We start from the raw sequence: 21,071 nt of genomic DNA on the forward strand, positions 1-21,071 counted from the left end.
TGGAAGTAGACATGGCAGTAGGTGGAGCCTTGGAAGCTGAAGTTAGGCAGGATTGGTGAGGGGGTTAAGGACCTGGATCCACTGGGGAAGGAGTGGAATGAGAGGTCACTATCTGGGAGGGCAAAGATGATGGTCTTTGATGGTATTGTAGTCATCCTGAAATGGTGTGGACATATGGGAAGGATGAGTGAGAAGAGACTGACTAAGAAGGTATATATGTCAGAAACAGAGGAAACAAGAATAAGGGGACTGAGGATGATATGGAAAGAAACAGTCAAAGATACTTTGAACACATATAAGAGTGTGAGGGTGAGGGTGTTAAGTATGCGTTGGACTGAAAGATATGAAACAATGTTAAGGGGAAGATGTGCTGTCACTGGGATAAGCTGTGGCATTTGTAATGGTCAAGGAAAACCAAAGGAAGGTCTGTGGAGCTTGGCATTGGCTAGGGGGCTCTGGTCTTCAGTGCATTGCACATCACAGAAAGAGGCCATACTTTATCAGTTCCTGTTGTTATCTTGGTATGAGAGAAACAATGAACAAGTATGAAAAAGAAACCAACACAAAGATGTAAACAATGGCAATATATGACAGGGTTGAAACGAGGACCAAAGTATCATTAAAAGCAAAGTACACTACTTGATAGTAAAGAAAGTTCAAAAGATGGGGACCTACAAGTTTACAGATCTCTACCCATACTGCATCATAATTATCATACAACCCCAGGGTGTTCCTGCAGCTCAGAGTTGCACTCCATGCATGAGCAGGAGAAACAATGAAATCTTTTGAAGCAAAGCATGTTTTCTACAAAACTGTATTTTCTGTCAACTGACAAAGACAGACTTTCAACAAAGGTACCTTTCATTTGTAGTTTAATTACATGCAGATGGAGTTAAAAACACTTATCAATTCAATACATTAAGGTAACTACAAAAAGATAATTATGCTGATGAATATAAGATTCAAGACTCAAAAAATAATACCACAGATCATGAAAACTTACCAGGTAGTGGAAGGAGTCCATGTTGAAATTGGATCGCACATGGAATACAACAAATTCCCCAACAGTGACTCCCTTACTGCTTGTTTCTACGCCAATGTACTGTTTCTGTGGGATAAAGAATATCATGTTTCTACACCAATGCACTGTTTCTATGGGGTAAAGAAATATCAAGGTGACATCGTATACAATACATATCTTTTTTTTATTATCATTATACTTGATTGCTGTTTCCTACATTTGTGAGGTAGTGCAGGATAACAGACAGAGAATGGTTCATCCACTCATATACACATGCATACATGTTAACACCTCTACATGCATATATACATACATATACATATACACAGACATATATATTTCTTTTTTTCTTTTTTTCAAACTATTCGCCATTTCCTGTGTTAGCGAGGTAGCGTTAAGAACAGAGAACTGGGCCTTTGAGGGAATATCCTCACCTGGCCCCCTTCTCTGTTCCTTCTTTTGGAAAATTTAAAAAAATAATGAGAGGGGAGGATTTCCAGCCCCCCGCTCCCTTCCCTTTTAGTCGCCTTCTATGACACGAAGGGAATACATGGGAAGTATTCTTTCTCCCCTATCCCCAGGGATTATATAAATATATATATATATATATATATATATATATATATATATATATATATATATATATATATATATATATATTGGATTACGTGTTATTGGATTACGTGTTAATTGACAGGCGTGCGAAAGAGAGACTTTTGGATGTTAATGTGCTGAGAGGTGCAACTGGAGGGATGTCTGATCATTATCTTGTGGAGGCTAAGGTGAAGATTAGTATGGGTTTTCAGAAAAGAGGAGTGAATGTTGGGGTGAAGAAGGTGGTGAGAGTAAGTGAGCTTGGGAAGGAGACCTGTGTGGGGAAGTACCAGGAGAGACTGTGTACAGAATGGAAAAAGGTGAGAACAATGGAAGTAAGGGGAGTGGGGGAGGAATGGGATGTATTTAGGGAATCAGTGATGGATTGCGCAAAAGATGCTTGTGGCATGAGAAGAGTGGGAGGTGGGGTGTTTAGAAAGGGTAGTGAGTGGTGGGATGAAGAAGTAAGAGTATTAGTGAAAGAGAAGAGAGAGGCATTTGGACGATTTTTGCAGGGAAAAAATGCAATTGAGTGGGAGAAGTATAAAAGAAAGAGACAGGAGGTCAAGAGAAAGGTGCAAGAGGTGAAAAAAAGGGCAAATGAGAGTTGGGGTGAGAGACTATCAGTAAATTTTAGGGAGAATAAAAAGATGTTCTGGAAAGAGGTAAATAGGGTGCGTAAGACAAGGGAGCAAATGGGAACTTCAGTGAAGGGCGTAAATGGGGAGGTGATAACAAGTAGTGGTGATGTGAGAAGGAGATGGAATGAGTATTTTGAAGGTTTGTTGAATGTGTCTGATGACAGAGTGGCAGATATAGGGTGTTTTGGTCGAGGTGGTGTGCAAAGTGAGAGGGTTAGGGAAAATGATTTGGTAAACAGAGAAGAGGTAGTAAAAGCTTTGCGGAAGATGAAAGCCGGCAAGGCAGCAGGTTTGGATGGTATTGCAGTGGAATTTATTAAAAAAGGGGGTGACTGTATTGTTGACTGGTTGGTAAGGTTATTTAATGTATGTATGACTCATGGTGAGGTGCCTGAGGATTGGCGGAATGCGTGCATAGTGCCATTGTACAAAGGCAAAGGGGATAAGAGTGAGTGCTCAAATTACAGAGGTATAAGTTTGTTGAGTATTCCTGGTAAATTATATGGGAGGGTATTGATTGAGAGGGTGAAGGCATGTACAGAGCATCAGATTGGGGAAGAGCAGTGCGGTTTCAGAAGTGGTAGAGGATGTGTGGATCAGGTGTTTGCTTTGAAGAATGTATGTGAGAAATACTTAGAAAAGCAAATGGATTTGTATGTAGCATTTATGGATCTGGAGAAGGCATACGATAGAGTTGATAGAGATGCTCTGTGGAAGGTATTAAGAATATATGGTGTGGGAGGCAAGTTGTTAGAAGCAGTGAAAAGTTTTTATCGAGGATGTAAGGCATGTGTACGTGTAGGAAGAGAGGAAAGTGATTGGTTCTCAGTGAATGTAGGTTTGCGGCAGGGGTGTGTGATGTCTCCATGGTTGTTTAATTTGTTTATGGATGGGGTTGTTAGGCAGGTAAATGCAAGAGTCCTGGAAAGAGGGGCAAGTATGAAGTCTGTTGGGGATGAGAGAGCTTGGGAAGTGAGTCAGTTGTTGTTCACTGATGATACAGCGCTGGTGGCTGATTCATGTGAGAAACTGCAGAAGCTGGTGACTGAGTTTGGTAAAGTGTGTGGAAGAAGAAAGTTAAGAGTAAATGTGAATAAGAGCAAGGTTATTAGGTACAGTAGGGTTGAGGGTCAAGTCAATTGGGAGGTGAGTTTGAATGGAGAAAAACTGGAGGAAGTGAAGTGTTTTAGATATCTGGGAGTGGATCTGTCAGCGGATGGAACCATGGAAGCGGAAGTGGATCATAGGGTGGGGGAGGGGGCGAAAATTTTGGGAGCCTTGAAAAATGTGTGGAAGTCGAGAACATTATCTCGGAAAGAAAAAATGGGTATGTTTGAAGGAATAGTGGTTCCAACAATGTTGTATGGTTGCGAGGCGTGGGCTATGGATAGAGTTGTGCGCAGGAGGATGGATGTGCTGGAAATGAGATGTTTGAGGACAATGTGTGGTGTGAGGTGGTTTGATCGAGTAAGTAACGTAAGGGTAAGAGAGATGTGTGGAAATAAAAAGAGCGTGGTTGAGAGAGCAGAAGAGGGTGTTTTGAAATGGTTTGGGCACATGGAGAGAATGAGTGAGGAAAGATTGACCAAGAGGATATATGTGTCGGAGGTGGAGGGAACGAGGAGAAGAGGGAGACCAAATTGGAGGTGGAAAGATGGAGTGAAAAAGATTTTGTGTGATCGGGGCCTGAACATGCAGGAGGGTGAAAGGAGGGCAAGGAATAGAGTGAATTGGAGCGATGTGGTATACAGGGTTTGACGTGCTGTCAGTGGATTGAATCAAGGCATGTGAAGCGTCTGGGGTAAACCATGGAAAGCTGTGTAGGTATGTATATTTGCGTGTGTGGACGTGTGTATGTACATGTGTATGGGGGGGGGTTGGGCCATTTCTTTCGTCTGTTTCCTTGCGCTACCTCGCAAACGCGGGAGACAGCGACAAAGTATAAAAAAAAAAAAAAAAAAAAAAAATATATATATATATATATATATATATATATATATATATATACATACATTAAATAACCTTACCAACCAGTCAACAATACAGTCACCCCCTTTTTTAATAAATTCCACTGCAATACCATCCAAACCTGCTGCCTTGCCGGCTTTCATCTTCCGCAAAGCTTTTACTACCTCTTCTCTGTTTACCAAATCATTTTCCCTAACACTCGCACTTTGCACACCACCTCGACCAAAACACCATATATCTGCCACTCTATCATCAAACACATTCAACAAACCTTCAAAATACTCACTACATCTCCTCACATCACCACTACTTGTTATCACCTCCCCATTTGCGCCCTTCACTGAAGTTCCCATTTGCTCCCTTGTCTTACGCACTTTATTTACCTCCTTCCAGAACATCTTTTTATTCTCCCTAAAATTTAATGATACTCTCTCACCCCAACTCTCATGGTGAGGTGCCTGAGGATTGGCGGAATGCGTGCATAGTGCCATTGTACAAAGGCAAAGGGGATAAGAGTGAGTGCTCAAATTACAGAGGTATAAGTTTGTTGAGTATTCCTGGCAAATTATATGGGAGGGTATTGATTGAGAGGGTGAAGGCATGTACAGAGCATCAGATTGGGGAAGAGCAGTGTGGTTTCAGAAGTGGTAGAGGATGTGTGGATCAGGTGTTTGCTTTGAAGAATGTACGTGAGAAATACTTAGAAAAGCAAATGGATTTGTATGTAGCATTTATGGATCTGGAGAAGGCATATGATGGAGTTGATAGAGATGCTCTGTGGAAGGTATTAAGAATATATGGTGTGGGAGGCAAGTTGTTAGAAGCAGTGAAAAGTTTTTATCGAGGATGTAAGGCATGTGTACGTGTAGGGAGAGAGGAAAGTGATTGGTTCTCAGTGAATGTAGGTTTGCGGCAGGGGTGTGTGATGTCTCCATGGTTGTTTAATTTGTTTATGGATGGGGTTGTTAGGGAGGTGAATGCAAGAGTTTTGGAAAGCGGGGCAAGTATGAAGTCTGTTGGGGATGAGAGAGCTTGGGAAGTGAGTCAGTTGTTGTTCGCTGATGATACAGCGCTGGTGGCTGATTCATGTGAGAAACTGCAGAAGCTGGTGACTGAGTTTGGTAAAGTGTGTGAAAGAAGAAAGTTAAGAGTAAACGTGAATAAGAGCAAGGTTATTAGGTACAGTAGGGTTGAGGGTCAAGTCAATTGGGAGGTGAGTTTGAATGGAGAAAAACTGGAGGAAGTGAAGTGTTTTAGATATCTGGGAGTGGATCTGGCAGCGGATGGAACCATGGAAGCGGAAGTGGATCACAGGGTGAGGGAGGGGGCGAAAATTCTGGGAGCCTTGAAGAATGTGTGGAAGTCGAGAACATTATCTCGGAAAGCAAAAATGGGTATGTTTGAAGGAATAGTGGTTCCAACAATGTTGTATGGTTGCGAGGCGTGGGCTATGGATAGAGTTGTGCGCAGGAGGATGGATGTGCTGGAAATGAGATGTTTGAGGACAATGTGTGGTGTGAGGTGGTTTGATCGAGTAAGTAACGTAAGGGTAAGAGAGATGTGTGGAAATAAAAAGAGCGTGGTTGAGAGAGCAGAAGAGGGTATTTTGAAATGGTTTGGTCACATGGAGAGAATGAGTGAGGAAAGATTGACCAAGAGGATATATGTGTCGGAGGTGGAGGGAACGAGGAGAAGAGGGAGACCAAATTGGAGGTGGAAAGATGGAGTGAAAAAGATTTTGTGTGATCGGGGCCTGAACATGCAGGAGGGTGAAAGGAGGGCAAGGAATAGAGTGAATTGGAGCGATGTGGTATACCGGGGTTGACGTGCTGTCAGTGGATTGAATCAAGGCATGTGAAGCGTTTGGGGTAAACCATGGAAAGCTGTGTAGGTATGTATATTTGCGTGTGTGGACGTATGTATATACATGTGTATTGGGGGTGGGTTGGGCCATTTCTTTCGTCTGTTTCCTTGCGCTACCTCGCAAACGCGGGAGACAGCGACAAAGCAAAAAGAAAGAAGAAGATATATATATGTATATTTTGAAATGTTTAGGTATGTATAAGTGCGTGTGTGGATGTTTATGTTTATGTATATACATGTGTATGTGGATGGGTTTGGCCTTTCTTCATCTGTTTCCTTGTGCTACCTCGCTAATGCGGGAGACAGCGACAAAGTATGATATAATATATAATATATATATAATATATATATATATATTTTTTTTTTCTTTTTTTTTTGCTTTGTCGCTGTCTCCCGCGTTTGCGAGGTAGCACAAGGAAACAGACGAAAGAAATGGCCCAATCCACCCCCATACACATGTATATACATACGTCCACACATGCAAATATACATACCTACACAGCTTTCCAAGGTTTACCCCAGACGCTTCACATGCCCTGATTCAATCCACTGACAGCACGTCAACCCTGGTATACCACATCGATCCAATTCACTCTATTTCTTGCCCTCCTTTCACCCTCCTGCATGTTCAGGCCCCAATCACACAAAATCTTTTTCACTCCATCTTTCCACCTCCAATTCGGTCTCCCACTTCTCCTCGTTCCCTCCACCTTCGACACATATATCCTCTTGGTCAATCTTTCCTCACTCATTCTCTCCATGTGCCCAAACCATTTCAAAACACCCTCTTCTGCTCTCTCAACCACGCTCTTTTTATTTCCACACATCTCTCTTACCCTTACGTTACTTACTCGATCAAACCACCTCACACCACACATTGTCCTCAAACATCTCATTTCCAGCACATCCATCCTCCTGCGCACAACTCTATCCATAGCCCACGTCTTGCAACCATACAACATTGTTCGAACCACTATTCCTTCAAACATACCCATTTTTGCTTTCCGAGATAATGTTCTCGACTTCCACACATTCTTCAAGGCTCCCAGGATTTTCGCCCCCTCCCCCACAATATGATCCACTTCCGCTTCCATGGTTCCATCCGCTGCCAGATCCACTCCCAGATATCTAAAACACTTTACTTCCTCCAGTTTTTCTCCATTCAAACTTACCTCCCAATTGACTTGACCCTCAACCCTACTGTACCTAATTACCTTGCTCTTATTCACATTTACTCTTAACTTTCTTCTTTCACACACTTTACCAAACTCAGTCACCAGCTTCTGCAGTTTCTCACATGAATCAGCCACCAGCGCTGTATCATCAGCGAACAACAACTGACTCACTTCCCAAGCTCTCTCATCCACAACAGACTTCATACTTGCCCCTCTTTCCAAAACTCTTGCGTTTACCTCCCTAACAACCCCATCCATAAACAAATTAAACAACCATGGAGACATCACATACCCCTGCCGCAATCCTACATTCACTGAGAACCAATCACTTTCCTCTCTTCCTACACGTACACATGCCTTACATCCTCGATAAAAACTTTTCACTGCTTCTAACAACTTGCCTCCCACACCATATATTCTTAATACCTTCCACAGAGCATCTCTATCAACTCTATCATATGCCTTCTCCATATATATATATATATATATATATATATATATATATATATATATATATATATATATATATATATATATATATATATTTTATCTATTATACATTTATCATACTTTGTCACTGTCTCCACGTTAGCAAGGTAGCGCCGGGAAACAGACCAAAGAATGGCCCAAACCACCCACATGTACATATATATACATACACGTCCACACATGCATATACATATACATACCAATACATTTCAACGTATACATATATATACATACACAGACATCTACATATATATACACATGTATCATAAAATCCACATTTGCTGCCTTTATTCATTCCCATCACCACCCTGCCACACATGAAATGACAACTTCCTCCCCGTGCATGTGTGAGAGGTAGTGCTAGGAAAAGACAACAAAGGCCACATTCGTTCACATTCAGTCTCTAGCTGTCATGTATAATGCACCAAAACCACAGCTCCCTTTCCACATCCAGGCTTTACAGAACTTTCCATGGTTTACTCCAGACGCTTCACATGCCCTGATTCAATCCGCTGACAGCACGTCGACCCCGGTATACCACATCATTCCAATTCACTTTATTCCTTGCATGCCTTTCACCCTCATGCATGTTCGACCCCGATCAGTCAATATCTTTTTCACTCCATCCTTCCACCTCCAATTTGGTCTCCCACTTCCCCTTGTTCCCTCCACCTCTGACACATATATCCTCTTTGTCAATCTTTCCTCACAACATTGTTGGAACCACTATTCCTTCAAACATACCCATTTTTGCTTTCCGAGATAATGTTCTCGACTTCCACACATTCTTCAAGGCTCCCAGAATTTTCGCCCCCTCCCCCACCCTATGATTCACTTCCGCTTCCATGGTTCCATCCGCTGCAAAATCCACTCCCAGATATCTAAAACACTTCACTTCCTCCAGCTTTTCTCCATTCAAACGTACCTCCCAATTGACTTGTCCCTCAACCCTACTGTACCTAATGACCTTGCTCTTATTCACATTTACTCTCAGCTTTCTTCTTTCACACACTTTACCGAACTCAGTCACCAGCTACTGCAGTTTCTCACCCGAATCAGCCACCAGTGCTGTATCATCAGCGAACAACAACTGACTCACTTCCCAAGCCTTCTAATCCACAACAGACTGCATACTTGTCCCTCTTTCCAAAACTCTTGCATTCACCTCCCTAACAACCCCATCCATAAACAAATTAAACAACCATGGAGACATGCCACAAACCGACATTCACTGAGAACCAGTCACTTTCCTCTCTTTCTACTTGTACATATGCCTTACATCCTCGATAAAAAAACTTTTCACTGCTCCTAACAACTTGCCTCCCACACCATATATTCTTAATACCTTCCACAGAGCATCTCTATCAACTCTATCATACGCCTTCTCCAGATCCATAAATGCTACATACAAATCCATTTGCTTTTCTAAGTATTTCTCACATACATTCTTCAAAGCAAACACCTGATCCACACATCCTCTACTACTTCTGAAACCACATTGCTCTTCCCAAATATGATGCTCTGTACATGCTTTCACCCTCTCAATCAATACCATCCCATATAATTTACCAGGAATACTCAACAAACTTGTACCTCTGTAATTTGAGCACTCACTCTTATCCCCTTTGCCTTTGTACAATGGCACTATGCAAGCATTCTGTCAATCCAGGCACCTCACCATGAGTTATACATACATTAAATATTCTTACCAACCAGTCAACAACACAGTCACCCCCTTTTTTGATAAATTCCACTGCAATACCATCCAAACCCACTGCCTTGCTGGCTTTCATCTTCAGGAAAGCTTTTACTACCTCTTCTCTGTTTACCAAATCATTCTCCCTAACCCTCTCCCTTCCCACACCACCTCGACCAAGACACCCTATATCTGCCACTCTATCATCTAAAACATTCAACAAACCTTCAAAATACTCGCTCCATCTCCTTCTCACAACACCATTACTTGTTATTACCTCCACCTTTGCCCCCTTCACCGATGATCCCAATTGTTCTCTTGTCTTACGCACTTTATTTACCTCCTTCCAAAACATCTTTTCATTTTCCATAAAATTTAATGATACTCTCTCACCCTAACTCTCATTTGCCCTCTTTTTCACCTCTTGCACCTTTCTCTTGATCTCCTGCCTCTTTTTTATACATCTCCCAGTCATTTGCACCATTTCCCTGCAAAAATCGTCCAAATGCCTCACTCTTCTCTTTGACAAATTATCTTACTTCTTCATCCTACCACTCACTACCCTTTCTAATCTACCCTCCTCCCACGCTTCTCATGCCACAGGCATCTTTTGCGCAGGCCATCACTGCTTCCCTAAATACATCCCATTCCTCCCCCACTCCCCTTATGTCCTTTGCTCTCACCCTTTTCCATTCTGCACTCAGTCTCTCCTGGTACTTTCTCACACAAGTCTCCTTCCCAAGCTCACTTACTCTCACCACTCTCTTCACCCAAACATTCTCTCTTCTTTTCTGAAAACCTCGACAAATCTTCAGCTTCGCCTCCACAAGGTAATGATCAGACATCCTTCCAGTTGCACCTCTCAGCACATTAACATCCAAAGGTCTCTCTTTCGTGCGCCTATCAATTAACACATAATCCAATAACGCTCTCTGGCCATCTCTCCTACTTACATACATATACTTATGTATATCTCTCTTTGAAACCAACTCTTATTTGCCTCTTTTTCAACCCTTGCACCTTTCTCTTGAACTCCTGCCACTTTCTTTTATACATCCCCCAGTCATTTGCACTCCTTCCTTGCAAGTATCATCAAAATGCCTCTCTTTTCTCTTTCACTAACAACCTTACTTCTTCATCTCACCACTCACTACCCTTCCTAACCTGCCCACCTCCCACCTTTCTCATGCCACATGCATCTTTTGCATAAGCCATCTCTGCTTCCCTAAATGCAACCTATACCTCACCCACTCCCCTCACATCATTTGCTCTAACCTTCTGCCATTCTACACTCATTCTCTCCTGGTACTTCCTCACACAAGTCTCCTTTCCAAGCTCACTTACTCTCACCACTTTCTTCTCCCCAACATTCTCTCTTCTGTTTTAAAAGTCTCTACAACTCTTCACCTTCACCCCCACAAGATAATGATAAAACATCCCTCCAGCTGCTCCTCTCAGCACATTAATATCCAAAAGTCTCTCTTTTACATGTTTATCAATTAACACATTGTCTAATAACGCCCTCTGACCATCTCTCCTACTCACATACATATACTTATGTATATCTCTCTTTTCAAACCAAATATTCCCTATCACCAGTTCTTTTTCAGCACACAAATACAGAAGCTCTTCACCATTTCCACTTACAACACTGAACACCCATGTACACCAATTATACCCTCCACTGCCACAATTCTCACCTTTGCATTTAAATTCCCCATCACTAAAACCTGGTCTCATGCATCACAGCAGCTGACACACTCACTCAGCTGCTCCCAAAGCACTTGCCCCTCATAATCTTTCTTCTCATGACCAGGTGCATAAGCACCAATAATCACACATCTCTCTTCATTCACTTTCAGTTTTACCCACAACAATCTAGAATTTACTTTCTTACACAATATCACATACTCCCAAAACTTCTGCTTCAGGTGTAGTGCTACTTCTTCCTTGGCTCCTGTCCTCGCCAACCCCTGACTTTACTCCCAAGACTTGCACAAACCACCCTTCCCTTTACCCTAGAGCTTCGTTTCACTCAGAGCCAGAACATCCAGGTTTCTTTCCTCAAACATACACCTACCTCTCTTCTTTTCTCACCTTGGTTACATCCACACACATTCAGACACCCCAATCTATTTTATATATTGATAAATTCTGCCCTTATAGTCTTATACAAAAAACCATGCTAAAAATAGGATTGCAAAGAGAAAGCACATTGTGCTTAACATTATGTAGAGAGGAAATCTTACCAAAATTAATTTTAAGTATTATCTGGTTTCTTCATTATGGTTGCCATCTAGCACAAGCATTATCCAGAAAGTGCACTTTTAGAATCATGCACCCACAGTATGTAGTCTGAAAGCTTTATAATAAAAGGTATACATGAGAAGCATTAAAAAGCATTTGCTTGCAACACACACTGAAGTAAAATATAGATCAAATCTAAATCACTAGCCTCAGCAGGTTGAAAAAGATATGTTGGTAGCAATTTTCTGTTCAGTTAAAAGTTCTATATTTATTCATTTTTTATTATACTTTGTCGCTGTCTCCCGCGTTAGCGAGGTAATGCAAGGAAACAGACGAAAGAATGACCCTACCCACCCACATACACATGTATATACATACACGTCCACACATGCACATATACATACCTATACATTTCAACGTATACGTACATATACATACACAGACATACACATATATACACATGTACAAAATTCATACTTGCTGCCCTTATTCATTCCCGTCACTACCCCGCAACACATGAAATGACAACCCCTTCCCCCGCATGCATGCAAGGTAGCGCTAGAAAAAGACAACAAAGGCCACATTTGTTCACACTCAGTCTCTAGCTGTCATGTATAATGCACCAAAAACCCAGCTTCCTTTCCACATCTAGGCCCCACAGAACTTTCCAAGGTTTACCCCAGACGCTTCACATGCCCTGCTTTAATCCAATGACAGCACGTTGACCCCAGTATACCACATCGTTCCAATTCACTCTATTCCTTGCACGCTTTTCACCCTCCTGCATGTTCAGGCCGATTGCTCAAAATCTTTTACACTCCATCCTTCCACCTCTGATTTGGTCTCCCACTTCTTCTTCCCACCACCTCTGACAATTATATCCTCTTTGTCAATCTTTCCTCACTCATTCTCTCCATGTGACCAAACCATTTCAAAACAACCTCTTCTGCAATCTCAACCACATTCTTTTTATTACCACATATCTCTCTTACCCTTTCATTACTTACTCGATCAAACCACCTCACACCACATATTGTCCTCAAACATCTCATTTCCAACACATCCACCCTCCTCCACACAACTCTATCTATAGCATACGCCTCACAACCATATAACATTGTTGGAACTACTATTCCTTCAAACGTACCCATTTCTGCTTTCAATGCTCCCAGAACTTTCGCCCCCTCCCCACCCCACAACTCACTTACACTTCCATGATTCCGTCAGCTGCCAAATCCACTCCCAGATATCTAAAACACTTCACTTCCTCAAGTTTTTCTCCATTCAAACTTACCTCCCAATTGACTTGTCCCTCAACCCTACTGTACCTAATTACCTTGCTCTTATTCACATTTACTCTTAACTTTCTTCTTTCACACACTTTACCAAACTCAGTCACCAGCTTCTGCAGTTTCTCACATGAATCAGCCACCAGCGCTGTATCATCAGCGAACAACAACTGACTCACTTCCAAGCTCTCTCATCCACAACAGACTTCATACTTGCCCCTCTTTCCAAAACTCTTGCGTTTACCTCCCTAACAACCCCATCCATAAACAAATTAAACAACCATGGAGACATCACATACCCCTGCCGCAATCCTACATTCACTGAGAACCAATCACTTTCCTCTCTTCCTACACGTACACATGCCTTACATCCTCGATAAAAACTTTTCACTGCTTCTAACAACTTGCCTCCCACACCATATATTCTTAATACCTTCCACAGAGCATCTCTATCAACTCTATCATATGCCTTCTCCATATATATATATATATATATATATATATATATATATATATATTATATATATATATATATATATATATATATATATTTTATCTATTATACATTTATCATACTTTGTCACTGTCTCCACGTTAGCAAGGTAGCGCCGGGAAACAGACCAAAGAATGGCCCAAACCACCCACATATACATATATATACATACACGTCCACACATGCATATACATATACATACCAATACATTTCAACGTATACATATATATACATACACAGACATCTACATATATATACACATGTATCATAAAATCCACATTTGCTGCCTTTATTCATTCCCATCACCACCCTGCCACACATGAAATGACAACTTCCTCCCCGTGCATGTGTGAGAGGTAGTGCTAGGAAAAGACAACAAAGGCCACATTCGTTCACATTCAGTCTCTAGCTGTCATGTATAATGCACCAAAACCACAGCTCCCTTTCCACATCCAGGCTTTACAGAACTTTCCATGGTTTACTCCAGACACTTCACATGCCCTGATTCAATCCGCTGACAGCACGTCGACCCCGGTATACCACATCATTCCAATTCACTTTATTCCTTGCATGCCTTTCACCCTCATGCATGTTCGACCCCGATCACTCAATATCTTTTTCACTCCATCCTTCCACCTCCAATTTGGTCTCCCACTTCCCCTTGTTCCCTCCACCTCTGACACATATATCCTCTTTGTCAATCTTTCCTCACAACATTGTTGGAACCACTATTCCTTCAAACATACCCATTTTTGCTTTCCGAGATAATGTTCTCGACTTCCACACATTCTTCAAGGCTCCCAGAACTTTCGCCCCCCTCCCCCACCCTATGATTCACTTCCGCTTCCATGGTTCCATCCGCTGCAAAATCCACTCCCAGATATCTAAAACACTTCACTTCCTCCAGCTTTTCTCCATTCAAACGTACCTCCCAATTGACTTGTCCCTCAACCCTACTGTACCTAATGACCTTGCTCTTATTCACATTTACTCTCAGCTTTCTTCTTTCACACACTTTACCGAACTCAGTCACCAGCTACTGCAGTTTCTCACCCGAATCAGCCACCAGTGCTGTATCATCAGCGAACAACAACTGACTCACTTCCCAAGCCTTCTCATCCACAACAGACTGCATACTTGTCCCTCTTTCCAAAACTCTTGCATTCACCTCCCTAACAACCCCATCCATAAACAAATTAAACAACCATGGAGACATGCCACAAACCGACATTCACTGAGAACCAGTCACTTTCCTCTCTTTCTACTTGTACATATGCCTTACATCCTCGATAAAAAAACTTTTCACTGCTCCTAACAACTTGCCTCCCACACCATATATTCTTAATACCTTCCACAGAGCATCTCTATCAACTCTATCATACGCCTTCTCCAGATCCATAAATGCTACATACAAATCCATTTGCTTTTCTAAGTATTTCTCACATACATTCTTCAAAGCAAACACCTGATCCACACATCCTCTACTACTTCTGAAACCACATTGCTCTTCCCAAATATGATGCTCTGTACATGCTTTCACCCTCTCAATCAATACCATCCCATATAATTTACCAGGAATACTCAACAAACTTGTACCTCTGTAATTTGAGCACTCACTCTTATCCCCTTTGCCTTTGTACAATGGCACTATGCAAGCATTCTGTCAATCCAGGCACCTCACCATGAGTTATACATACATTAAATATTCTTACCAACCAGTCAACAACACAGTCACCCCCTTTTTTGATAAATTCCACTGCAATACCATCCAAACCCACTGCCTTGCTGGCTTTCATCTTCAGGAAAGCTTTTACTACCTCTTCTCTGTTTACCAAATCATTCTCCCTAACCCTCTCCCTTCCCACACCACCTCGACCAAGACACCCTATATCTGCCACTCTATCATCTAAAACATTCAACAAACCTTCAAAATACTCACTCCATCTCCTTCTCACAACACCATTACTTGTTATTACCTCCACCTTTGCCCCCTTCACCGATGATCCCAATTGTTCTCTTGTCTTACGCACTTTATTTACCTCCTTCCAAAACATCTTTTCATTTTCCATAAAATTTAATGATACTCTCTCACCCTAACTCTCATTTGCCCTCTTTTTCACCTCTTGCACCTTTCTCTTGATCTCCTGCCTCTTTTTTATACATCTCCCAGTCATTTGCACCATTTCCCTGCAAAAATCGTCCAAATGCCTCACTCTTCTCTTTGACAAATTATCTTACTTCTTCATCCTACCACTCACTACCCTTTCTAATCTACCCTCCTCCCACGCTTCTCATGCCACAGGCATCTTTTGCGCAGGCCATCACTGCTTCCCTAAATACATCCCATTCCTCCCCCACTCCCCTTATGTCCTTTGCTCTCACCCTTTTCCATTCTGCACTCAGTCTCTCCTGGTACTTTCTCACACAAGTCTCCTTCCCAAGCTCACTTACTCTCACCACTCTCTTCACCCAAACATTCTCTCTTCTTTTCTGAAAACCTCGACAAATCTTCAGCTTCGCCTCCACAAGGTAATGATCAGACATCCTTCCAGTTGCACCTCTCAGCACATTAACATCCAAAGGTCTCTCTTTCGTGCGCCTATCAATTAACACGTAATCCAATAACGCTCTCTGGCCATCTCTCCTACTTACATACATATACTTATGTATATCTCTCTTTGAAACCAACTCTCATTTGCCTCTTTTTCAACCCTTGCACCTTTCTCTTGAACTCCTGCCACTTTCTTTTATACATCCCCCAGTCATTTGCACTCCTTCCTTGCAAGTATCATCAAAATGCCTCTCTTTTCTCTTTCACTAACAACCTTACTTCTTCATCTCACCACTCACTACCCTTCCTAACCTGCCCACCTCCCACCTTTCTCATGCCACATGCATCTTTTGCATAAGCCATCTCTGCTTCCCTAAATGCAACCTATACCTCACCCACTCCCCTCACGTCATTTGCTCTAACCTTCTGCCATTCTACACTCATTCTCTCCTGGTACTTCCTCACACAAGTCTCCTTTCCAAGCTCACTTACTCTCACCACTTTCTTCTCCCCAACATTCTCTCTTCTGTTTTAAAAGTCTCTACAACTCTTCACCTTCACCCCCACAAGATAATGATAAAACATCCCTCCAGCTGCTCCTCTCAGCACATTAATATCCAAAAGTCTCTCTTTTACATGTTTATCAATTAACACATTGTCTAATAATGCCCTCTGACCATCTCTCCTACTCACATACATATACTTATGTATATCTCTCTTTTCAAACCAAATATTCCCTATCACCAGTTCTTTTTCAGCACACAAATACAGAAGCTCTTCACCATTTCCACTTACAACACTGAACACCCATGTACACCAATTATACCCTCCACTGCCACAATTCTCACCTTTGCATTTAAATTCCCCATCACTAAAACCTGGTCTCATGCATCACAGCTGCTGACACACTCACTCAGCTGCTCCCAAAGCACTTGCCCCTCATAATCTTTCTCCTCATGACCAGGTGCATAAGCACCAATAATCACACATCTCTCTTCATTCACTTTCAGTTTTACCCACAACAATCTAGAATTTACTTTCTTACACAATATCACATACTCCCAAAACTTCTGCTTCAGGTGTAGTGCTACTTCTTCCTTGGCTCCTGTCCTCGCCAACCCCTGACTTTACTCCCAAGACTTGCACAAACCACCCTTCCCTTTACCCTAGAGCTTCGTTTCACTCAGAGCCAGAACATCCAGGTTTCTTTCCTCAAACATACACCTACCTCTCTTCTTTTCTCACCTTGGTTACATCCACACACATTCAGACACCCCAATCTATTTTATATATTGATAAATTCTGCCCTTATAGTCTTATACAAAAAACCATGCTAAAAATAGGATTGCAAAGAGAAAGCACATTGTGCTTAATATTATGTAGAGAGGAAATCTTACCAAAATTAATTTTAAGTATTATCTGGTTTCTTCATTATGGTTGCCATCTAGCACAAGCATTATCCAGAAAGTGCACTTTTAGAATCATGCACCCACAGTATGTAGTCTGAAAGCTTTATAATAAAAGGTATACATGAGAAGCATTAAAAAGCATTTGCTTGCAACACACACTGAAGTAAAATATAGATCAAATCTAAATCACTAGCCTCAGCAGGTTGAAAAAGATATGTTGGTAGCAATTTTCTGTTCAGTTAAAAGTTCTATATTTATTCATTTTTTATTATACTTTGTCGCTGTCTCCCGCGTTAGCGAGGTAATGCAAGGAAACAGACGAAAGAATGACCCTACCCACCCACATACACATGTATATACATACACGTCCACACATGCACATATACATACCTATACATTTCAACGTATACGTACATATACATACACAGACATACACATATATACACATGTACAAAATTCATACTTGCTGCCCTTATTCATTCCCGTCACTACCCCGCAACACATGAAATGACAACCCCTTCCCCCGCATGCATGCAAGGTAGCGCTAGAAAAAGACAACAAAGGCCACATTTGTTCACACTCAGTCTCTAGCTGTCATGTATAATGCACCAAAAACCCAGCTTCCTTTCCACATCTAGGCCCCACAGAACTTTCCAAGGTTTACCCCAGACGCTTCACATGCCCTGCTTTAATCCACTGACAGCACGTTGACCCCAGTATACCACATCGTTCCAATTCACTCTATTCCTTGCATGCTTTTCACCCTCCTGCATGTTCAGGCCGATTGCTCAAAATCTTTTACACTCCATCCTTCCACCTCTGATTTGGTCTCCCACTTCTTCTTCCCACCACCTCTGACAATTATATCCTCTTTGTCAATCTTTCCTCACTCATTCTCTCCATGTGACCAAACCATTTCAAAACAACCTCTTCTGCAATCTCAACCACATTCTTTTTATTACCACATATCTCTCTTACCCTTTCATTACTTACTCGATCAAACCACCTCACACCACATATTGTCCTCAAACATCTCATTTCCAACACATCCACCCTCCTCCACACAACTCTATCTATAGCATACGCCTCACAACCATATAACATTGTTGGAACTACTATTCCTTCAAACGTACCCATTTCTGCTTTCAATGCTCCCAGAACTTTCGCCCCCTCCCCACCCCACAACTCACTTACACTTCCATGATTCCGTCAGCTGCCAAATCCACTCCCAGATATCTAAAACACTTCACTTCCTCAAGTTTTTCTCCATTCAAACTTACCTCCCAATTGACTTGTCCCTCAACCCTACTGTACCTAATAACCTTGCTCTTATTCACATTCAGTTAAAAGTTCTATTTAGATATTTTCTTTCTTTCTTGATTAATTTCATAATAAACCTTTCTATCATTGAAAAAGAAATTTTGTTGGTATCATGTACATAAATACCCCTCCTACTCCTCCCTAACAACATGATGCCTACTTGTTTAGCTACTACTTCCCATCTGCTTGACAAATCTATTTAGTTGTACCATTCAAAAGGATAATTATCAAGCTAATGTAATAAAAAATGCTTTGTTAGATTGTTTGTAGGTTAGAAGTAAGTTGGAACATTGGGCAGACACATTAAGTAATAGGGGTTGGTGGGAACATTAGGTAGGCCCCTCTAAAAACACTGCACTAGAGTTGCCCTCTGCAGGTGCAATGTTATAGGTAAAGCACTAAAGGCTATGAAACAGCAGTGGTGTTCACCAGTTATGGAGACTTTTGCCATGGCCACCCTCTCAAGGGAGTTTCCACAGGGAATGGGCATCAGAGATATAGATAAATAGAGAGACACTATAATTTTGATAAATCTATGAAATTCTTTTGTGGGTGCATTAATTTGATTCAGTACCACATTTTTTTATTAATACTGAAGGAGGCTTTGTTGGTATCACATGTGTATTGAGAGAGTTTATTACAGCCAGATATGTATTTCATATATCAAAAACTTCACAATTACAAATAGCAAAAAATTCAACTTAGAGCATCTTTAAAAAAGAATATACCCCTCTAACATGACTGAAGGGATTCTGTTCAGATCAAAATCTATTCGATATTGAGACACAGCTAAATTTGACTCCCCATCTGCAGCAGAAAATGCCTCTTATGTAGCAAATCTCTCTCCATTAAAATATACCATGCTTGAAATTTGTATGGATTTATTTTGTATTTATGTACGTTCTGAACTATGTTCTTGCACACTGGCACCCATCATGAGGAAACCAAAGGAAATGCTGAAACTGAAAATAATACTTGACATTACCAGATGGCCTTGAGTGGCAAGTCTATTGCCTCCCTCACGTGTGTATTGTACAAAATAAAAAAATCTACTACACAGACAATTTACAAGATTGCAGTGAAAATGAATAATGCTGTTGTTCAGTCAATCCCAATAAATGCTAGCAAAATAACAAGAATGAGACATCTTTTAACTGGAGAAATGGAAAAAATGTCAGTGATAGAGATGGAAGATCAAGATCAGAAATGGCTTGAAGCTCAAGTGTGGTCTGTGCAAAGGCTTCACGCATGAAGAGTCCTCAAAAAATTGGTAAATACACTTTTTTCTATTGCAGGATTGAAAAAAGAGACAGCTTTGGGGGTGTTGGAAAAGCATCTCTTCTTTCCCACATATTGTATCCAAATTGTACATATCACTGAACAAGCATTTTTTCAGGAAAACATTCCCTGCAAAAATCAAAAAAAGCAGTAATTTTCTTGGTCATTATCTAACTTTACATAAAGATAATAATGAAAAAATTTCTGTACATTGACTATTTCATGTTATGCTAAGGAGGACTATTTCACAGTCATGTAAAAACTACTTGTTTGGGCTATACTGTAGATCCAAAAACATGGATTACCCAAACTGTTGTCACATGTTGCTTTCCTGTGGTTTTCAGCACACTACACATGGCAACTATAGAATGGACGTATGTGATTGAGGCCCTTCTTCATCTGATCCCAGTGCTACCTCAAAAACATGGAAAATGGCAATCAAGTATGAAAGAAATAAAATGTTGCTTTCCTATATTATGAATATACAGCACCTCTTGAGTGATTCTCCTTAAAAGTCATGCACCAGTAGCTTATAAAACAGGTGCAACAGTAAAAATTCCCTAATGTTTAAGTGGTATAATCAAATCCAAATTAACACTCACAAAAGGCTTCAACGTAAAACTCCATACAACTGCACTGCTCTGTTTCACATATGGCTAATTAGGACTTACCTGAACTATATCCTACAAAGTCTGTTGCATTATTAAATCTATCATGCACTAAGATTTAGAAAAACTTACCTTAGAAGAATAGTAAGCCACTGCCTGGGCACTTGCTGAAGCTACTGAACTCATGTCGTCCTGGTAAGAAGCAGTTAAAGACAGTGTCGCTGTTTTGTCTGGTACATCCACTTTAAAGTGGAACACCCCCTTTTCACGATATTTCTGCAAGAAATGGATATTGGAACAATTCTAATTTCTTAACAAGTTTTAATATCTTAGTCTGGGTGAGTTCTGGATATCCAAGCAAGTCTCATTACCACAAGATAAATGGACCAAGCACACTTTCAGGTCACAATACAAGTGGTCAATAAAAAA

The 21,071-nt window shown here is 41.1% G+C and overlaps 1 protein-coding gene across 1 annotated transcript in view; it reads right to left on the reverse strand.

Annotated features, from left to right (window-relative positions):
* LOC139751996 (CD109 antigen-like) overlaps positions 1-21,071 on the reverse strand; it is a 364,823-nt gene that overhangs the window by 246,170 nt on the left and 97,582 nt on the right. Inside the window, exons 10-11 of the mRNA XM_071667757.1 lie at positions 20,775-20,918; positions 1,004-1,108 (exon numbers count right to left, since the gene is read on the reverse strand). Of these exons, the coding sequence (XP_071523858.1) occupies positions 1,004-1,108; positions 20,775-20,918 (249 nt within the window). The remainder of the gene's footprint in view (positions 1-1,003; positions 1,109-20,774; positions 20,919-21,071) is intronic.

This window comes from Panulirus ornatus, chromosome 12 (genome assembly GCF_036320965.1).
Source record: "Panulirus ornatus isolate Po-2019 chromosome 12, ASM3632096v1, whole genome shotgun sequence".
NCBI lineage: Eukaryota > Metazoa > Arthropoda > Malacostraca > Decapoda > Palinuridae > Panulirus > Panulirus ornatus.